The sequence below is a fragment of the Lolium perenne genome, chromosome 7 (genome assembly GCF_019359855.2).
Source record: "Lolium perenne isolate Kyuss_39 chromosome 7, Kyuss_2.0, whole genome shotgun sequence".
NCBI lineage: Eukaryota > Viridiplantae > Streptophyta > Magnoliopsida > Poales > Poaceae > Lolium > Lolium perenne.
In genome coordinates this window covers 303,915,921-303,930,859 of record NC_067250.2, presented here as the reverse complement: position 1 = coordinate 303,930,859, position 14,939 = coordinate 303,915,921, and the positions used below count along the sequence as shown (strand labels likewise).

The 14,939-nt window shown below is 44.8% G+C and overlaps 1 protein-coding gene and 2 long non-coding RNA genes across 12 annotated transcripts; 1 reads left to right on the top strand and 2 right to left on the bottom strand.

Moving 5' to 3' along the window:
• Positions 1-1,044: 1,044 nt before the first annotated feature.
• On the bottom strand, positions 1,045-3,737 carry LOC127315093 (MADS-box transcription factor 30-like). The gene is made up of 7 exons (XM_071824388.1): positions 3,518-3,737; positions 2,974-3,181; positions 2,272-2,347; positions 2,021-2,182; positions 1,879-1,920; positions 1,738-1,779; positions 1,045-1,641 (listed from the first exon to the last, which is right to left on the bottom strand). Exons 1-7 carry the CDS (start codon positions 3,735-3,737, stop codon positions 1,465-1,467), a joined length of 927 nt encoding a protein of 308 aa, XP_071680489.1. The 3' UTR covers positions 1,045-1,464.
• Positions 3,738-4,771: 1,034 nt separating this feature from the next.
• Positions 4,772-11,227, top strand: LOC127311942 (uncharacterized). Of its 10 annotated transcripts, XR_011749676.1 has the most exons (6): positions 4,778-6,570; positions 7,077-7,255; positions 7,771-8,660; positions 8,973-10,587; positions 10,825-10,849; positions 10,939-11,227. It is a non-coding gene; the product is annotated as an uncharacterized lncRNA (long non-coding RNA). The 10 variants fall into 10 exon arrangements; XR_011749674.1 differs by having other exon boundaries at positions 4,774-6,570; positions 7,771-7,875; positions 7,950-8,660; positions 8,973-11,227; XR_011749675.1 differs by having other exon boundaries at positions 4,776-6,570; positions 8,973-10,849.
• Positions 11,228-12,210: 983 nt separating this feature from the next.
• Positions 12,211-14,534, bottom strand: LOC127311943 (uncharacterized). The gene is made up of 4 exons (XR_011749668.1): positions 13,985-14,534; positions 12,910-13,485; positions 12,664-12,790; positions 12,211-12,488 (listed from the first exon to the last, which is right to left on the bottom strand). It is a non-coding gene; the product is annotated as an uncharacterized lncRNA (long non-coding RNA).
• Between the last annotated feature and the right edge of the window lie 405 nt (positions 14,535-14,939).

Below are 14,939 nucleotides of genomic sequence, written 5' to 3'. Positions count from 1 at the left end.
TGCTGGATGGGTCTGGTTTTCATACTGTGTTCCGAATTCCCATACATCTCGTCCTCTCGTACCTCTTGCACAACAAAAACAGGCTTTCTTTGGGAGACAATCCAACATCCTATTTAACTCACCAAATCTCTTCCCTGCCAAAGCACTAATCCAAAACCAAGTTACGGCCAAAACATCGAACACCCAATCGACCCAGGGGAGGACGACCATAATGCCGAGATCAGGGGAGCCGTTCAACATCTGCGAGGAATTGGGGAAAGGTTTACTCTTTACCAGCGTACTCGCGCCCCCGTACCTCTTCGTTAGGGGCGGCATGCAAGCCGTCTGCGCGCTCACGCCATTGGCGACTTGCGTTGGCGCGGGGTGGTGGGGCTGCTACTCAGCCATTGAGCACGCACGACGGAAAGAGGAGACGCCGGCCTTGACCCAGGTCCTCGCGATGGCCGGCGCCAACGGAATCGTTTCCTTGCCCCTGGGTGTCCGCGCCGCCGTCCGTTCTTCTCTTGTCGGGGGCGCCATGGCTACGGCTGTGTGTGGCAGCCTCAAGCTCCTGCTGGGAGATCCGCCCCGGGCTATCTAGCCGCGACAAGCGGATCGATCGATGATCCGGCGCATGCTGCTTAGCCAACAACGCCTACCAAAGCGGGTGTTTTTTTCTTTCTTTTTTGCCAACAAACACGTTATGTTTTTGATCATGTTACAGTTCTTCCTTACGGTATGCATGGTTTTCTGAGCTCTAATTCTCAAACTATATATGTCTAATGTAGGCTTGGGTTTCGTTATGATATTTCAGTCGCTAAACTCTGCTTGCTACAGCTAGTTCTCAACTCATAATTTTGGTGATCCTGCAAATTCCTAGCTTATATAAGTTTAGGAATATCAGGACCTATGACGGGATCAAATTGTACTGAAAACAAATAAAGGAAAAATATATAAAATAAAGGAGCATTGTCCCACACACCGACGTGGCCAACCTTTTTTTTGCGAGAAATCCACCGATCTATTAATAATCATCAACAGTAGTACAAATAAGCCAAAAAGTAAAAAAAAATTACAAATTGGTACTCGGACCACCTAGCGACGACTACAAACACTAGCACGAGCCGAAGGCGCGCCGCTGTCCTCGCCCCTCCATCGCCGGAGTCGGGCAAAGCTTGTCGTAGTAGAGCTTGTTGTAGTAGACAGACGGGAAGTCGTCATGCTAAGATCCCAAAGGACCAGCGCACAAGAGCAGCAACCATCGCCAATGATGACAACCGTAGATCGGAAGAAACTATCATGAAACCACACCAATAAACATGAAAACCGACCGGATCCCAGGAGATCCGATGGGCACACAACTCCACGCGCCCTCCGTCAGCGCTAGATGCACCACCGGAGCGAGGATAGGGCGGGGAGGACCTTATTCTGACTTCAGGATGTAGCCGCCGCCTCACCATCCCAAAAGAGAGACTGAAAAGCAAACTAAATTAAGAACGGAAACTCCCCGTCGGCGAGGGACCGTGGTCCGCCACACCTCCAAGGCCCCAAGGTGACGTGGCCAACCTCCAAGCCCCCGGAAGCTGTCGCTGGTGACGCCATATCCACTGCAGCCACCAACGGTGCCTCCACGGAAGAACGATGGTGCCCGCCTTCGTTGATCTGACAGAGTTAACACTCAACACTCACATATTCAGGAACATATTCAGGAACACATGAAGTCTACACACACTAAGAAGGCAGCAATATGGAGATTACCATTTGGCGCAGGCGACGGTTATGGTCCTCCAAGATGTGCACCTACGATCAACCATTCACGACCATAAATCATATCAACAAATTCCTGAGACATTTATCGGTTTATGCTTACTTCACCCAACAGATCACAATTGCAATTACCTTGCGCCGTGATTCGTCCAGCTGCTGGTTCAGTAGCTCATCCTACATCAGCACACAAGAAAAGATGATGCACAGTTACATGACCATTTTTTTCTCTCACACTGACATGTAACGGTGAATTCCATGTAGAGCGTGTACATACTTTCCTGTCACGGACTTTGCCTAGTGTAGACTCGAGCTGCTTCTGCAGATTGTCAAGCTCATCGGTATTGGCGGATGCAAGGTCTTCTCCGGTCTGCCTCCTTATGTTGGCCTTGAGTTGGTCACACTCACGCCTCAGCCTTGCGATCTCCACAGACATTTGCTGCGTGGCAAGAATCACAGATGCATTAAGAATCGCATATACTCCGTAGGTCAATAAGTTGTACAAAGTATGTGTATCTGTTAGTTAACCTGATCATCATCATGATTTGTCTCCTGGTGCTGGGCGTTGCTGATGGCCTCGTAACGCTTAATTAGCTCACTCCAGCTTAACAAATCAAAAGTGAATACGTCACTATTACTGTACGTACACAGGAATACATGATAGATTTAAGTAATTAACTTTTAGTCATTTTGTATTGTTTAATTATGCCTGGATTTAACTCCCTCTCGCAAATAGTCTTTGATAGGATAAAACTTGAGGCGAGGTTGTGGGTTTTGGCGGGTGCCTAGCGCTTGGGTGATTTGATGTTGGGAGAGTAAAACTTTGTAATGACTCCGCTTTTACAGTCTCGTAAACTTCAAACTCCGCCTTAATTAATCGATTGGGGCAAAATCTTTTTTGCCCCCGTTTTTTTTTTTAAATATGCCAGGATTATGAATATGCAGCTGCAAGTGGAATGCCGGAGTACAGAGTACTTGTTGAACTTTTCAGGCTGAGCTCAGGAAACGTCTATAGCTAAGTGCATCTGATTCTGACCATGAATCCTAATCGAAAGATGCCACATGATTAGAATAGGGATGAATTTAGACATCATTAGATAACTTTAGAGAACGTTCTACGCGGCTAGTGCCATCCATTTGGCAAGCTTAATACCAAAATTTATTGAAGAAAATGCAGATTCAAGAATCGCGATGAACGTGCTATGCGGTGAATAAACTGAAGGAACATGCCTGGTAAGTGGGCTGCAGTATTCGAAGAGCTTGCCACGGGCGGAGAAGACGATGACGCCGACGTGCGCGTCGCAGAGCACGGCAAGCTCGTGCGCCTTCTTCAGCAGCCCACCGCGACGCTTGCTGAAGGTCACCTGCCGGTTCACCTTGTTCTCGATCCTCTTCACCACCACCTTCCCACGCCCCATCTTCTGGGAGAAGAAGATAGCTGAGAGCAGGAAATGCTGAGGAAACTGGTCTGCTCAGCAGTGGCGGTTTCCCGCAACCAAGTACTAGTACCAACCAGAAGAGCCTTGAAACAGAAGGCAAGCACTGTTGTAGCACTGCCGATTTGTTTTACCTTGTATTGTAATTTTCACCTCGTGTCGATCGATCGTATATTCGTATAGCAGTGGAGCTGCAAGATGGAGAGACGAGGTAACTTCTCCTTGTTCCTTCGGGGTTAAGTTGTCCGAAACTGTAGTAGTCAAGGAGCGACAAAATAGGCATGTGTACATTTGGAGGAGCCGCGCGCGTCGCAGTCACCTCCTCCGGAGCGGCACACATGGGCGCGGTGTGGCGGCAGGGGCACACGCGAGCGACTCGCTCCTCACAAGCGCCACAAAGTCCTGGGCCGCGGCGGCCGTATTCACCACGCTCGACTGCTGCGCCGTGTCCACGCAGCCAGGAGTGCCTGCACGTTCCGCCGCACGGAGATTTTTAACGCGAGCGCACGGCTGAATCCACCTGAATTTGGAGCTCCCTCTGTTCTGTTGCTCTTCCATCGGGACATACGCACCGCCGCTGGACGTTGACTAATCCACTTTTCTCTCCAAAAAATAGCGACGCGAATTAATACTAGCTGTCTCCGCTCCACTCTTATCAGCTGGTGGAACGATTACCTCTTTTTCTGCCTCGGGTTTATTAATTGTGTCGCTCGTACCCATCTCCTTCCATGCATCTGCCTTCACTTTGTTTCTTTTCTTCAATTCAAAACAAATGATCATGCGACCTGACCTGTTCAGCTTAGATTATTTCCCTTTCGATCTCTACCTATATGCATGCTTCACCCGATCGACATGCACAGCTACATCGCACGTATGTGTTGGTCCTCACTACATGGGGACGTGACATGCATGCGTGCCGCAACACGAAACTTTGATCGAGTTGCTCGTCCCAAAGCGCCTCTTCTTTCGTTGTCTCCCTGTGTGAACGAATCATCAACCTTAATAAAAGGACGCGGCACCTCTTTTGGTTGGTTCCCTCGATTTCAATTCATTTGGGGTTGCGCGCGCCAATTATCAACCGATTTTCAAGGAGCCTGCAGTGGCTCAATCGATCGCTTGGTCTTCAACGCCTGGCCGTGACCATGGAGATTCTCTTTGTTTGTGACTAATCGATCCATCAGCACCTGACCAAGAGCGCTTTTTCAGTTCCATCCTTCATTTTAATTTCCGTCTAGCTCTAATCTTTATCCACAAAATAGTAGAAGTAGGATGTGTGTGGGAGTAAGTTATGTACGTATGTGTGATCATCTACTGTGTTTCAGAAGAAAAAAAACGTCAGGCCAGCCCTCCAGGTCGTTCTCTCTCTCTCTCTCCCTTCTTTTTTTTCCCTACTTCGAATTTGAACGACACTAGCTTGGCTATCTCTGCAGCAAATGTTAGCACGATGAACCACATCTGTCTCTTAACACTAGTAGCTGGTTAGACATTAATTTCTCCAAGTTTAAAAAAAAAAAAAGACACTACTTTCTCTAAAATGACCATACCCTAATTCCTCTCCGAAGGGGAAGTATCTCTACTACTTAAAAAGACTAAACTGGTTCCTTATTCTGCCTAAGGAGCAATACGTTAAACTTTCGTCGTCCTTCGTCGCACGTCGCTACCGCCCAGATGGGCCAGCCAAGCCCAACAAATCCGATTCCCAAGCAACACTACCTCGCCTCCTCTGTTTCCGAGAACCTCGTCCGCCGCCGCTCGCTAGAACCTCACGCGCCGCCGCTCGACCATGTCGATTACCACCTGTCCGCCGTCACTTGCTAGGACCTCGCCCGCCGCCGCTCGCCAGGATCTCGCCCGCCGCCCCTCTACCTGCCCCGCCTCTGCTCGACCTTGGCCAGGACATGAGATCGCCCCGACCGGCCGCAGTTTGGCGAGGTCAGGCTCGCCCAAGCCTGCCTCCTCTCGCATGGAGAGATGACCACGGAACCACACGCTCAAGGACCCGCATCCCCGCCCTCATCGTCCTCCTTCGTCCTGCCACGCTCCAGCATCACCTCCTCCTCCAGCTTTGTCGCGGAGGTCGGCGAGGACGGGATCGGCCGATGCGGCATCAAGGCCTTCAGGGCGACAACGACAACGCGCTAGATCTTTGGTCGCAGTCGTCTTTCTCCTCCAACGACGATGGTCGGCCTCCTCCCGCTTCTCCCCACCTCCGACGAGTTACTCCGGATCTTGCAGCGCCTACTCGAGTTCGTTCAGCAAGCTCAGGACGCCTCCTCGAGTTCGTTCACCAACTCAGGATCTTGCAGCACCTCCTCGAGTTCGTTCAGCCAGCTCCGGATCTTGCAGCGCCTCCTCAAGTTCGTTCAGGTAGTCAGCTTTGTTCAGGTAGTAATTTTCCCATATTGTATAAGCGTTGTTTACTGAATTTTCCGTGTATGTTCTGGCACAAGTTTGGAATGGAGGTGCCTCACTATTTTCCATTACATGGAATTGCGTTGTCCCATTCTGAAATTCAGAGATGCAAGTTAACTTTTGGTAGCAAGAACTGAAATGTACGTTTGTAGTGTTTGGCAAAGAGATGACGTTTATTTAGGTCTCTACTACTTAAAAAGACTAAACTGGTTCCTTATTCTGCCTAAGGAGCAATACGTTAAACTTTCGTCGTCCTTCGTCGCACGTCGCTACCGCCCAGATGGGCCAGCCAAGCCCAACAAATCCAATTCCCAAGCAACACTACCTCGCCTCCTCTGTTTCCGAGAACCTCGTCCGCCGCCGCTCGCTAGAACCTCACGCGCCGCCGCTCGACTATGTCGATTACCACCTGTCCGCCGTCACTTGCTAGGACCTCGCCCGCCGCCGCTCGCCAGGATCTCGCCCGCCGCCCCTCTACCTGCCCCGCCTCTGCTCGACCTTGGCCAGGACATGAGATCGCCCCGACCGGCCGCAGTTTGGCGAGGTCAGGCTCGCCCAAGCCTGCCTCCTCTCGCATGGAGAGATGACCACGGAACCACACGCTCAAGGACCCGCATCCCCGCCCTCATCGTCCTCCTTCGTCCTGCCACGCTCCAGCATCACCTCCTCCTCCAGCTTTGTCGCGGAGGTCGGCGAGGACGGGATCGGCCGATGCGGCATCAAGGCCTTCAGGGCGACAACGACAACGCGCTAGACCTTTGGTCGCAGTCGTCTTTCTCCTCCAACGACGATGGTCGGCCTCCTCCCGCTTCTCCCCACCTCCGACGAGTTACTCCGGATCTTGCAGCGCCTACTCGAGTTCGTTCAGCAAGCTCAGGGCGCCTCCTCGAGTTCGTTCACCAACTCAGGATCTTGCAGCACCTCCTCGAGTTCGTTCAGCCAGCTCCGGATCTTGCAGCGCCTCCTCAAGTTCGTTCAGGTAGTCAGCTTTGTTCAGGTAGTAATTTTCCCATATTGTATAAGCCTTGTTTACTGAATTTTCCGTGTATGTTCTGGCACAAGTTTGGAATGGAGGTGCCTCACTATTTTCCATTACATGGAATTGCGTTGTCCCATTCTGAAATTCAGAGATGCAAGTTAACTTTTGGTAGCAAGAACTGAAATGTACGTTTGTAGTGTTTGGCAAAGAGATGACGTTTATTTAGGTTGTAATAACTTGGATAAGTAAGACGATAAAAATGTTTTCAAAATGCTGTTTATCTTCTCATTCAAGTGCTCTTTTGTTTTGTTTGTAAAATGTCATGCCATGCCTGTCAATGATATTCCATCAGAGGGAGTTATATTGTCCCATTTGGTTCTCATGGTGTTTGCTTACGAACTAGCTATTATCTTATTCTTGTATTTGTATGATTATTTTCAAACCGAGCCTTTATTTTGTATTTTTGCATCTTCTGGATTTCACATTATAAAATTCATGACTTTTAGGTTCTTAGCTACCGATGAGAGTGTAGTGTGACCTTTTCTCCGGTGTGTACTCCCAGAGCACATCGCCTAGAAGCTGTACTCCCTCTGATCTGTACTCTGCCTTGAAGCTTTCTCCGCTCCGGCGACGACGAGAGTGGTCCGGTGAGCAAGGTGCATCGTCAGCCTTTCTTACTGTGAAGGTGACCTGCCTTATTGTTGGTTTCAGTTTTAAACTTGTATATATTCATGAATGATAGAAGGAAAATTGTATTGGTACCTGATGTTACTATATGATCCAAGTTCTTATGATAAGTACCTGGTGTTACTTCTGTATACTAATCATACTTGGTGCTAGGAAAGTTGTATTCTCTTTCTCTTGTTATATTGTACCCCTCTTGTTCCCTTGACCATATCCTACAAAAATATTCATGCTATAAAGAATATACAACAGAAAAACAAATGCAACAATGCTATAAAGAAAATGATTATGCCAACAAAAAAAAAACATGATCTTGTTTTACTTTTTGGAGCCACAGTATATGAATTTCTGAATTTGTTAAATGATAGTTACAATATATGAATTTCTGAATTTGCTATCCTAGGATCAAGAAAAGGCATTATAAATCTGTAGCAGTCTAATGTTTGCATTTGCTAATTTGTTCGGAAACATGAGTACACGAACTAATGTTTGCATTTGCTTTTCTATTCCAAACAGTAGTACCAATGTCGGCTGGACATAACCTGGAAGCTATCACATCTGGAAATGAAACCATCTCTTGATGTTGATGATGCAGAACATATGCAGTGGATATATTCAGAGGTTTGCTCTATTGTGGTGACAAGTAATTTAGATAGTAGCCTTTCGTGTCTAATTTGCCATTTACACCAATACAGGCTTTAAAGAGAGCAAAACTTTTTGGTATTTCTGGAGTTACATATTCTTCGATTCAGCTATGTTGTCTTCTCCGTTTATTATCTAGCCCTAACATGTAATTTTATTCTTCGATTCAGCTATGTTGTCTTCTCCGTTTCTTACTTTGTGGCCTTGCCTGTTGGTAGCTACTGGTGGGATTATTAAAATTTAATGGTTATGTAGTGTCGTTGGTTCGAACTCCTCTTATCTTACTATAAAATAATATAGAGTATATTTGATGTACGCTCGCTTAGTGGACCGCATTAGCAGTTTTTCAGGATTAAAAAATGGTTGCCTGCTTTAGTTTATTTTCATCTGCGTAGCTACAGATGGTAAACTCATAGCATAGAGAAAAACATGTTGCCTTTTGATTTGATGTTCATAACATTTGTTGGAAGTATTTTGTCCAATTCAAATTTTCATTACAGATCCATTAAATCTGTCATACGATGAGTGATCTTTGCAAGATAACTGGACCAGAAGCTTTGGGATAGCAGTCATTCTGTTTTACTGAAACAACTTCCTGAAGTAGTGTTACATCAGATGGACAGAGGTAATCAGTTTTCAAACCTTTTTAGGTACTTCTATATTGAATATGATGGAGATTGTTTTGTATAGCAGCAGCCACCAACATGAATGATGGCAGCGATATTCTCCACTCCGTGACTTCTGCTTTCTCGACTAACAAGCAGGTCAAACCTTGGAATCTGATACCTTTGAATTTTAGTTTGCATTATTATCAGCCAGTTTCACCGCTTAGAAACCGCTAGGTTTATTCCTCGATCGATATTATGTTGTTTGTCATGCTAAAACCTACCTTTACTAGGTGCGCTAAACATAATAGGTATCTGATACTTATCTACAACACTTTCAGTACTGATTTACAGATCACAATGGAACAAGTCAGTTTAAGAAAGCTAGACATCTTACTGATTTACATGTTCAGCGTGATTAGCATTTCTATGGCTTGTTGACTATTTCGCTGTGAAACTTCCATATTGCAGGATGCTCAGAAACTTTTAAAGATCCCTAGAAGAATAATGCTTGATGAAATGCTGAAGCAACTTGGATTTACAGAGGCTCAGTATCAACACATGATTTATGAAGACCACAAAGTCTCTGTGACTGTTATTTTCCAAACATCGAAACTGTCCTGTCAAGGTTCCCTTGTCCCTATGACTATCTGGAGTCAAGTCCATGGATGGCATCTTAGCGGAACACGACGTTGTTGTAGCGGCTATTACTTACATGGAGAGTGAAGCTAATACAATGATCAAAGATTTAAACTATGACCGGTTAAAGCAGTTAGAAGAGAACAAATCCCGCAGGATTCAGCTTAGGAAGGCTGACACTAAGGGTAAAAAACTTGCATGAGGTTGGTTTCTATCTGCGAGGCATAGGTGCTCCTTTTCATCCCAGTCTAATAATTTGACATTTTTCAGCACCGTTCATATATCCAACTGTTGTAAGGTAATACGAGGCCTGTTCACTATTTACCCATATAGTATCTTTTCTGCAGCTGGAGAAAAGGTCGTTGCAATTTATATAGATGTTCTACATCATAGAGCACAAGGTTCTTGTGGAATTTGATTTTTTTAGTTCAGTTTACTGATCTTTAGCTTGCATTCCTTTCTTTCTGCTGTCATGGTGGCTTTCTGTGCTTCACTTTCCTTTGTTGTTGTTGTGATGCTCGAGTGCATCTTGTTTTGGCTAATCTGGGAAGGGTCAACAGTACATTATAGTTGAGCTGACTGTTGAGAAAGTGTTTATTTGCAGCTGCTCGTATTCCCTAATATTTATGTTTCCCTTTGTTACCATATAGTTTAGCTAGGAAAACTAAAGAAAGTAATACTAAAGAGACTCCCCAAAAATTAGTACTGTAAAGAGAAACTCAATTCAGAATGTAAATTGCTATATCCTTTTCAAGAATTTGATTACGGCACTACTTTTGTTCATGTAAGTTTATCTATTGCACTGTCATTGATTCACCTATCATAAAGTGATTTATGAGTTTCTTTACTTCAAAGCATTGTATCTATTTTTTTCAGTCGATGGTGCAAATGAATACTACTATACAGTGTCACCTCCAAGGTAGTTCACAACACCTTGGACGGATCATCTTCCTGTTTCCATCCCTGGTTCCTGTGCAACTTCCTAAAATTTGGGCTTTTGTGAAGTCCTATTTTAAGATTCTATAGAATTTTGTCAAAGTGTTTGTGCCCCTGATGAAGAAAGTGACAGATGTGGTCAGTAATCTGAAAGAAGGAATGCACAATGCCGCTCAATTACAGTTAGTTTACCCAGGCCGAGGATTTATAATCTTAACGCATGATAATTTTTCAGATTGCTGCCCAATCAAAGCTGATTGTTCCGATAATTGTTTCCCATTTGGATTTTAACTAGGTCATGAGTAATGATGTTACCTTTCAATGATGGAGTATATATGTACAAATATTTCCTGAAAGTATTTATCCTAAGGTGTTTATATTATATATGTTTGGTGATGTATTTATGATGAGATTATTTGTTCTCTGCGTGTTCACCTTCTCAGCCTGCTCACTTCTTCTCTACTTCTCAGTGCACCACCGTCAAAGCTGATTGTTCGCCAGATACATCAAGGTATGCTCAAGCTCTCCAACACTCGCTTGCTCCCTTGTGCTCTATACGAGTAAGTTTTTTTTTTAGCTTTTAGTTGGAACATATGTAAACATTAATGCTGGAAAGCTTTAACTGAAGAAATATCCTAACCAAATATGTAATTTCGGGTTTGAATCCCTAATTTGGTGCAAATAGCTAAAATTAATGGATATTATTTGGTGTGGCGCTCTAGCTGATCAATTTTATTCCACTTAGCAGGGGACGCCAACTGATGTGTATGACTGTGAGTGCTCTTCTTATTTTCAAAGAAAATGCAGAATGCTTGGGACAATTACTGATATTTTTGACTGCCAGTGATCTCCTTATTTTCAGAGAAGAGGCAGAAAGCTTCCATATTTTTCTGTTGAGCAGGTGCTCTCCTTTTTTTTATAGAACATGCCTTGCATTCCTCCCAGAACCTGAGCTTTCAAATGGATCATGTATCACACGAGTACCAAATTGTGCTAAATATCCATGATCTCTAGCCCTTCCATTTATTGATTCACTACAGAATTTCTTGTGAAGTTTCAGCTTCATTAACGAATGGGTACTTTGATGGATTCTTATGAATGATGCTCAACATAAATGTGCCATCACGTGTTTGATGCATGATCAAAACAAATATGCACTGACATCAAGGTCCTACATTGTTATTCTTGTTGTTCTGGGGTTATACTGCCAATTATTTCTTGTCCGAAAATATTTATCTATGGCTAACCAGGTCCTTTAACTTTTGAAGGGACAGTAATATGTCATAGATCTGCTAGCTTGTAAAATGAATGAGTGAAAGAGACACACTCTGGGTACTTAAGGGGTTGAAAAATCTGTCGTCTAGCACTGGATGCCACAATTTATTTTGGTTAACGTAACCGTGTGATACTCTTTTGGAGAGATTTTTTAGCACTCTTTGTTTATTGCGAAGCACAATTTTTTTGGTTAACGTACTTCTGAAATTTAATATACAATTAGTGCCTCTATTTGCAACAAAAATGTTGAAATAGCAGCCCACAAAAAAAACTGTAGTTCTCGTTCAAAGCTAATAATTGTAATTCTAGATCAGTACTTTCGTCTTTATAAAATGGGTGGTTTCACGTGTATATTTCTAGCCCAGACATTATTGAAGATTTGCTAGCCCTTTTGTATTTTTGACACAAAAGGCTACGACCCAAGATATTCTCTGAATATTTATGAATATCAAAATATTGTTTGGACTAATTAGAAAAGAATTATTCCTTTAGTTGTACTTGTGTTTGTAGCACTCATGTTTTGTGAGACAATAATACATCCAAAAGGATAGATTGTTGGGTTGAAAGTTATGACGGCCTAGAACATAGACGTCGGGTTTACCGCTGAAGAGTAACAAGAAGACCTAGAACTTAAAATCACGCAGATGCATAACAATGTTGTCTTGTTATATTGCTGTTATGTATTATAATGTTGTAGTCCATTATGATATCCTTGATTTATTTTGATATTTTATAGTGAATTTCGAATTATATATGTGCATTGAGAAATGAAATTCGAGAACCCGTAGCAACGCACGGGCATTTATACTAGTACTAACAAACAATACAAGCCACGAAATTGTTAACGTACCAACTAAACTGGGGCCACCCAACTTAAATTTTGATCCAACACAAGCGTTAAAATTGATTTATACTTGCAGACAACACTACTGCTACAACTTACAGTCTGAATATTGTTACTATTATCATCGCAAGACCTGAATCATTATATTACATAATCACATCACCACACCGCCACAACTGCCGACATTGGGCAAGTGCTCGTCTCGCTATGCCCATACCAGAACATGCAACACCACCGCCACCGCTACAAATCAACAGCAGCAGCAGCCACTACCATCTCGCACTTCAACTTCCCTGGAGAGGTACATGGCAAAGCTAAAGATCAGGCATAGTACAGCAAAATAACAATCTTAATTTGGCCAGCAGCAAAAGTTGACAGCACAACTACTCTACTTCGGATCAAGAAATTATTGGTATATCAAGAAATAGATGGAATTGCTAACTGTCGCCCATGTGCACAGCAGAGTACCTGAAACGGTGTTACATAAACAGATCACCACCACCAAAGCCAGAATTAAGAAGCCAGATAGGCAGCGAGGGACACGGCCAGCCCTCGGCTCCTCTAGAAAGCTGCAGCTTCGCCATCTCCCACTTCCCTGGACAAGTAAATAGGAAACTCAACATTAGGATAATACAGCAAACCAACCATCTTAATCTGGCCAAGCAAATGCTGACAGCAAACCAACTTCCATACTGAATATTATTATTACAAGACCTGAATCAGTGTTCATCTTGCAGTTGCACTTCCCTAGACAGGCAGATGGCGAAGCTCAAGATGAGGATACTACAGCAAACAAACCAGCTTAATTTGGCCAACCAAATGCTGACAGCAAAAACAACTACTTCAACTCAAGAAATTGTATCAAAAATATATGGCAGCAGACTTTGAAAACAAACGCTACAGTTTCTTTCATGCATCATTAGTTCATTACTCATTGTATAGCACTACGCCTAGTTGATAATCGACATTGACCACTCAAGCCGTTTAGCACATGGAAAATATTGAAATTCAGTCAACATGGAATATGCATGAGCTCAAACAAATTAGCCAGCTACAAGTTTAATTCAACAGAAATGATGCAAAGGAAGTTGTTACCGACTGAATATTATAACAAGACCTTAAACAGTATTACATAATCACATCAGCACCTCCACTGCCGCCGGTGGCCTAGTGCTCGTCTCGCAATGCCGTTGCCGGAAAAAAAAAATGCACCAGCCAGAACAAAAACGCGGCGACGGACATGGACTCCTCTAGAAAGCAGCGACAACAGCTTTACCATCTCACACTTCCCTGGACAGGAAAATGGGAAAGCTCAACATCAGGATAATACAGCGAACTAACCATCTTAATTTGGCCAAGTAAAAAATGCTGACAGCAATACAGCTACTTCAACTCAACAAATTATAATAGCTACCACAATGATGAACAAGATAGAACATGCTTAGATGAATATACAAGTTTCAAGACACACACAACAATTACTAGGGTAGGCCAAGCAATGTCAGTCTACGTAGCAAACTGAGGATGATCAACGTAGCATCTGAGCATGCACTACAGGTGCCCAACTCAATCTGAACTCAGTATTGAAATAACTATGCACCACTAATTTGTTGTTTTACATCAGACCAAAACTTCGTTACTGTGCATAAGTGTCCTGAAATTTCGTTTACAGGTGTATTTAATTTCAGAAACCAAAGCTGCAACCACGCCTCTAGCTGCTCAAGAAAATTTCGTTTTTTGTCAAATAGGAGAGAATAGGATTGGGGGCAGGGGTTTGGGCACATCATACCATCAGCCGCTGGAGACGGGCGACGGGCAAGGCGGGCGGTGCCGTCGCGACCTGCTGCCACGCCGGCGTGCAGCAACCGCCCTCGGACACACGCGCGACGCAGGCAGCGAGTTCGGCGGAGCGCCGCGCACCGTCCTAACGGTACACGCGCGCGCCGGCGAACAAGCAGCCGCGACGCCGTGGCTCCTGGCCGGCAGCGCATCTCGAATCGGCGAGGATGGGGCTCCGGCGTCGATCTGATGTGGAAGGCGAGGATGGAAGGAACTGGGGACGGAGACAGGAAGGGGAGGAGGAGGCGATGGTGTGGGAGACGAGGTAGCGGCGGAGGTGAAATTCCGGCGGCCGGCGCCGGAGGGGACAAGGCGGGATATTGGGCTGCTAGGGTTTGTGGTGGGGCAGCGATTGAGCGGTTCCACGGCGTGCAATAGAGAGAGGAGGATGATCTGGTGCCGATGCGGTGGTTGGCTCGCCGGAGCAGGACGGCGACGGAGGAGGCGCAAATGGGGTCAGGAGGAGAGGGAGGTGCTGATGGTGTGCCCAAATTTCTCCCCTTTTTTTCACGACGATGGTCTCTTTATTTCAGGGAAACGAGAATGTTGGACTAAACAATCAATTTCCGTCAGCGTGTCAAAATTTTGTTGGGATTGGCACCTGTTGTATGGGCTGTAGTACGTATGGATGTGCTAACTCAGTATGTGTACGTACATGCTGTTGTACAACCATATAGCACGTGACGAAAAAATTACACACATGTACATAGGTATATGCACGTCACTGCACTTGTCACGGTCGGGTTTCTTCCCAAATGATTTTTTTCAGATAAGTTCTGTCAAAATAATTTCGACTGAGGCACTACAATTTCGGAGATAACATGGATTATAGGGTAGGCGCGGACAACTTGAGGGAAGCAACCTGGCCCAAGGATGATGGAGGACCTACGGAGTTGAGACCTGCA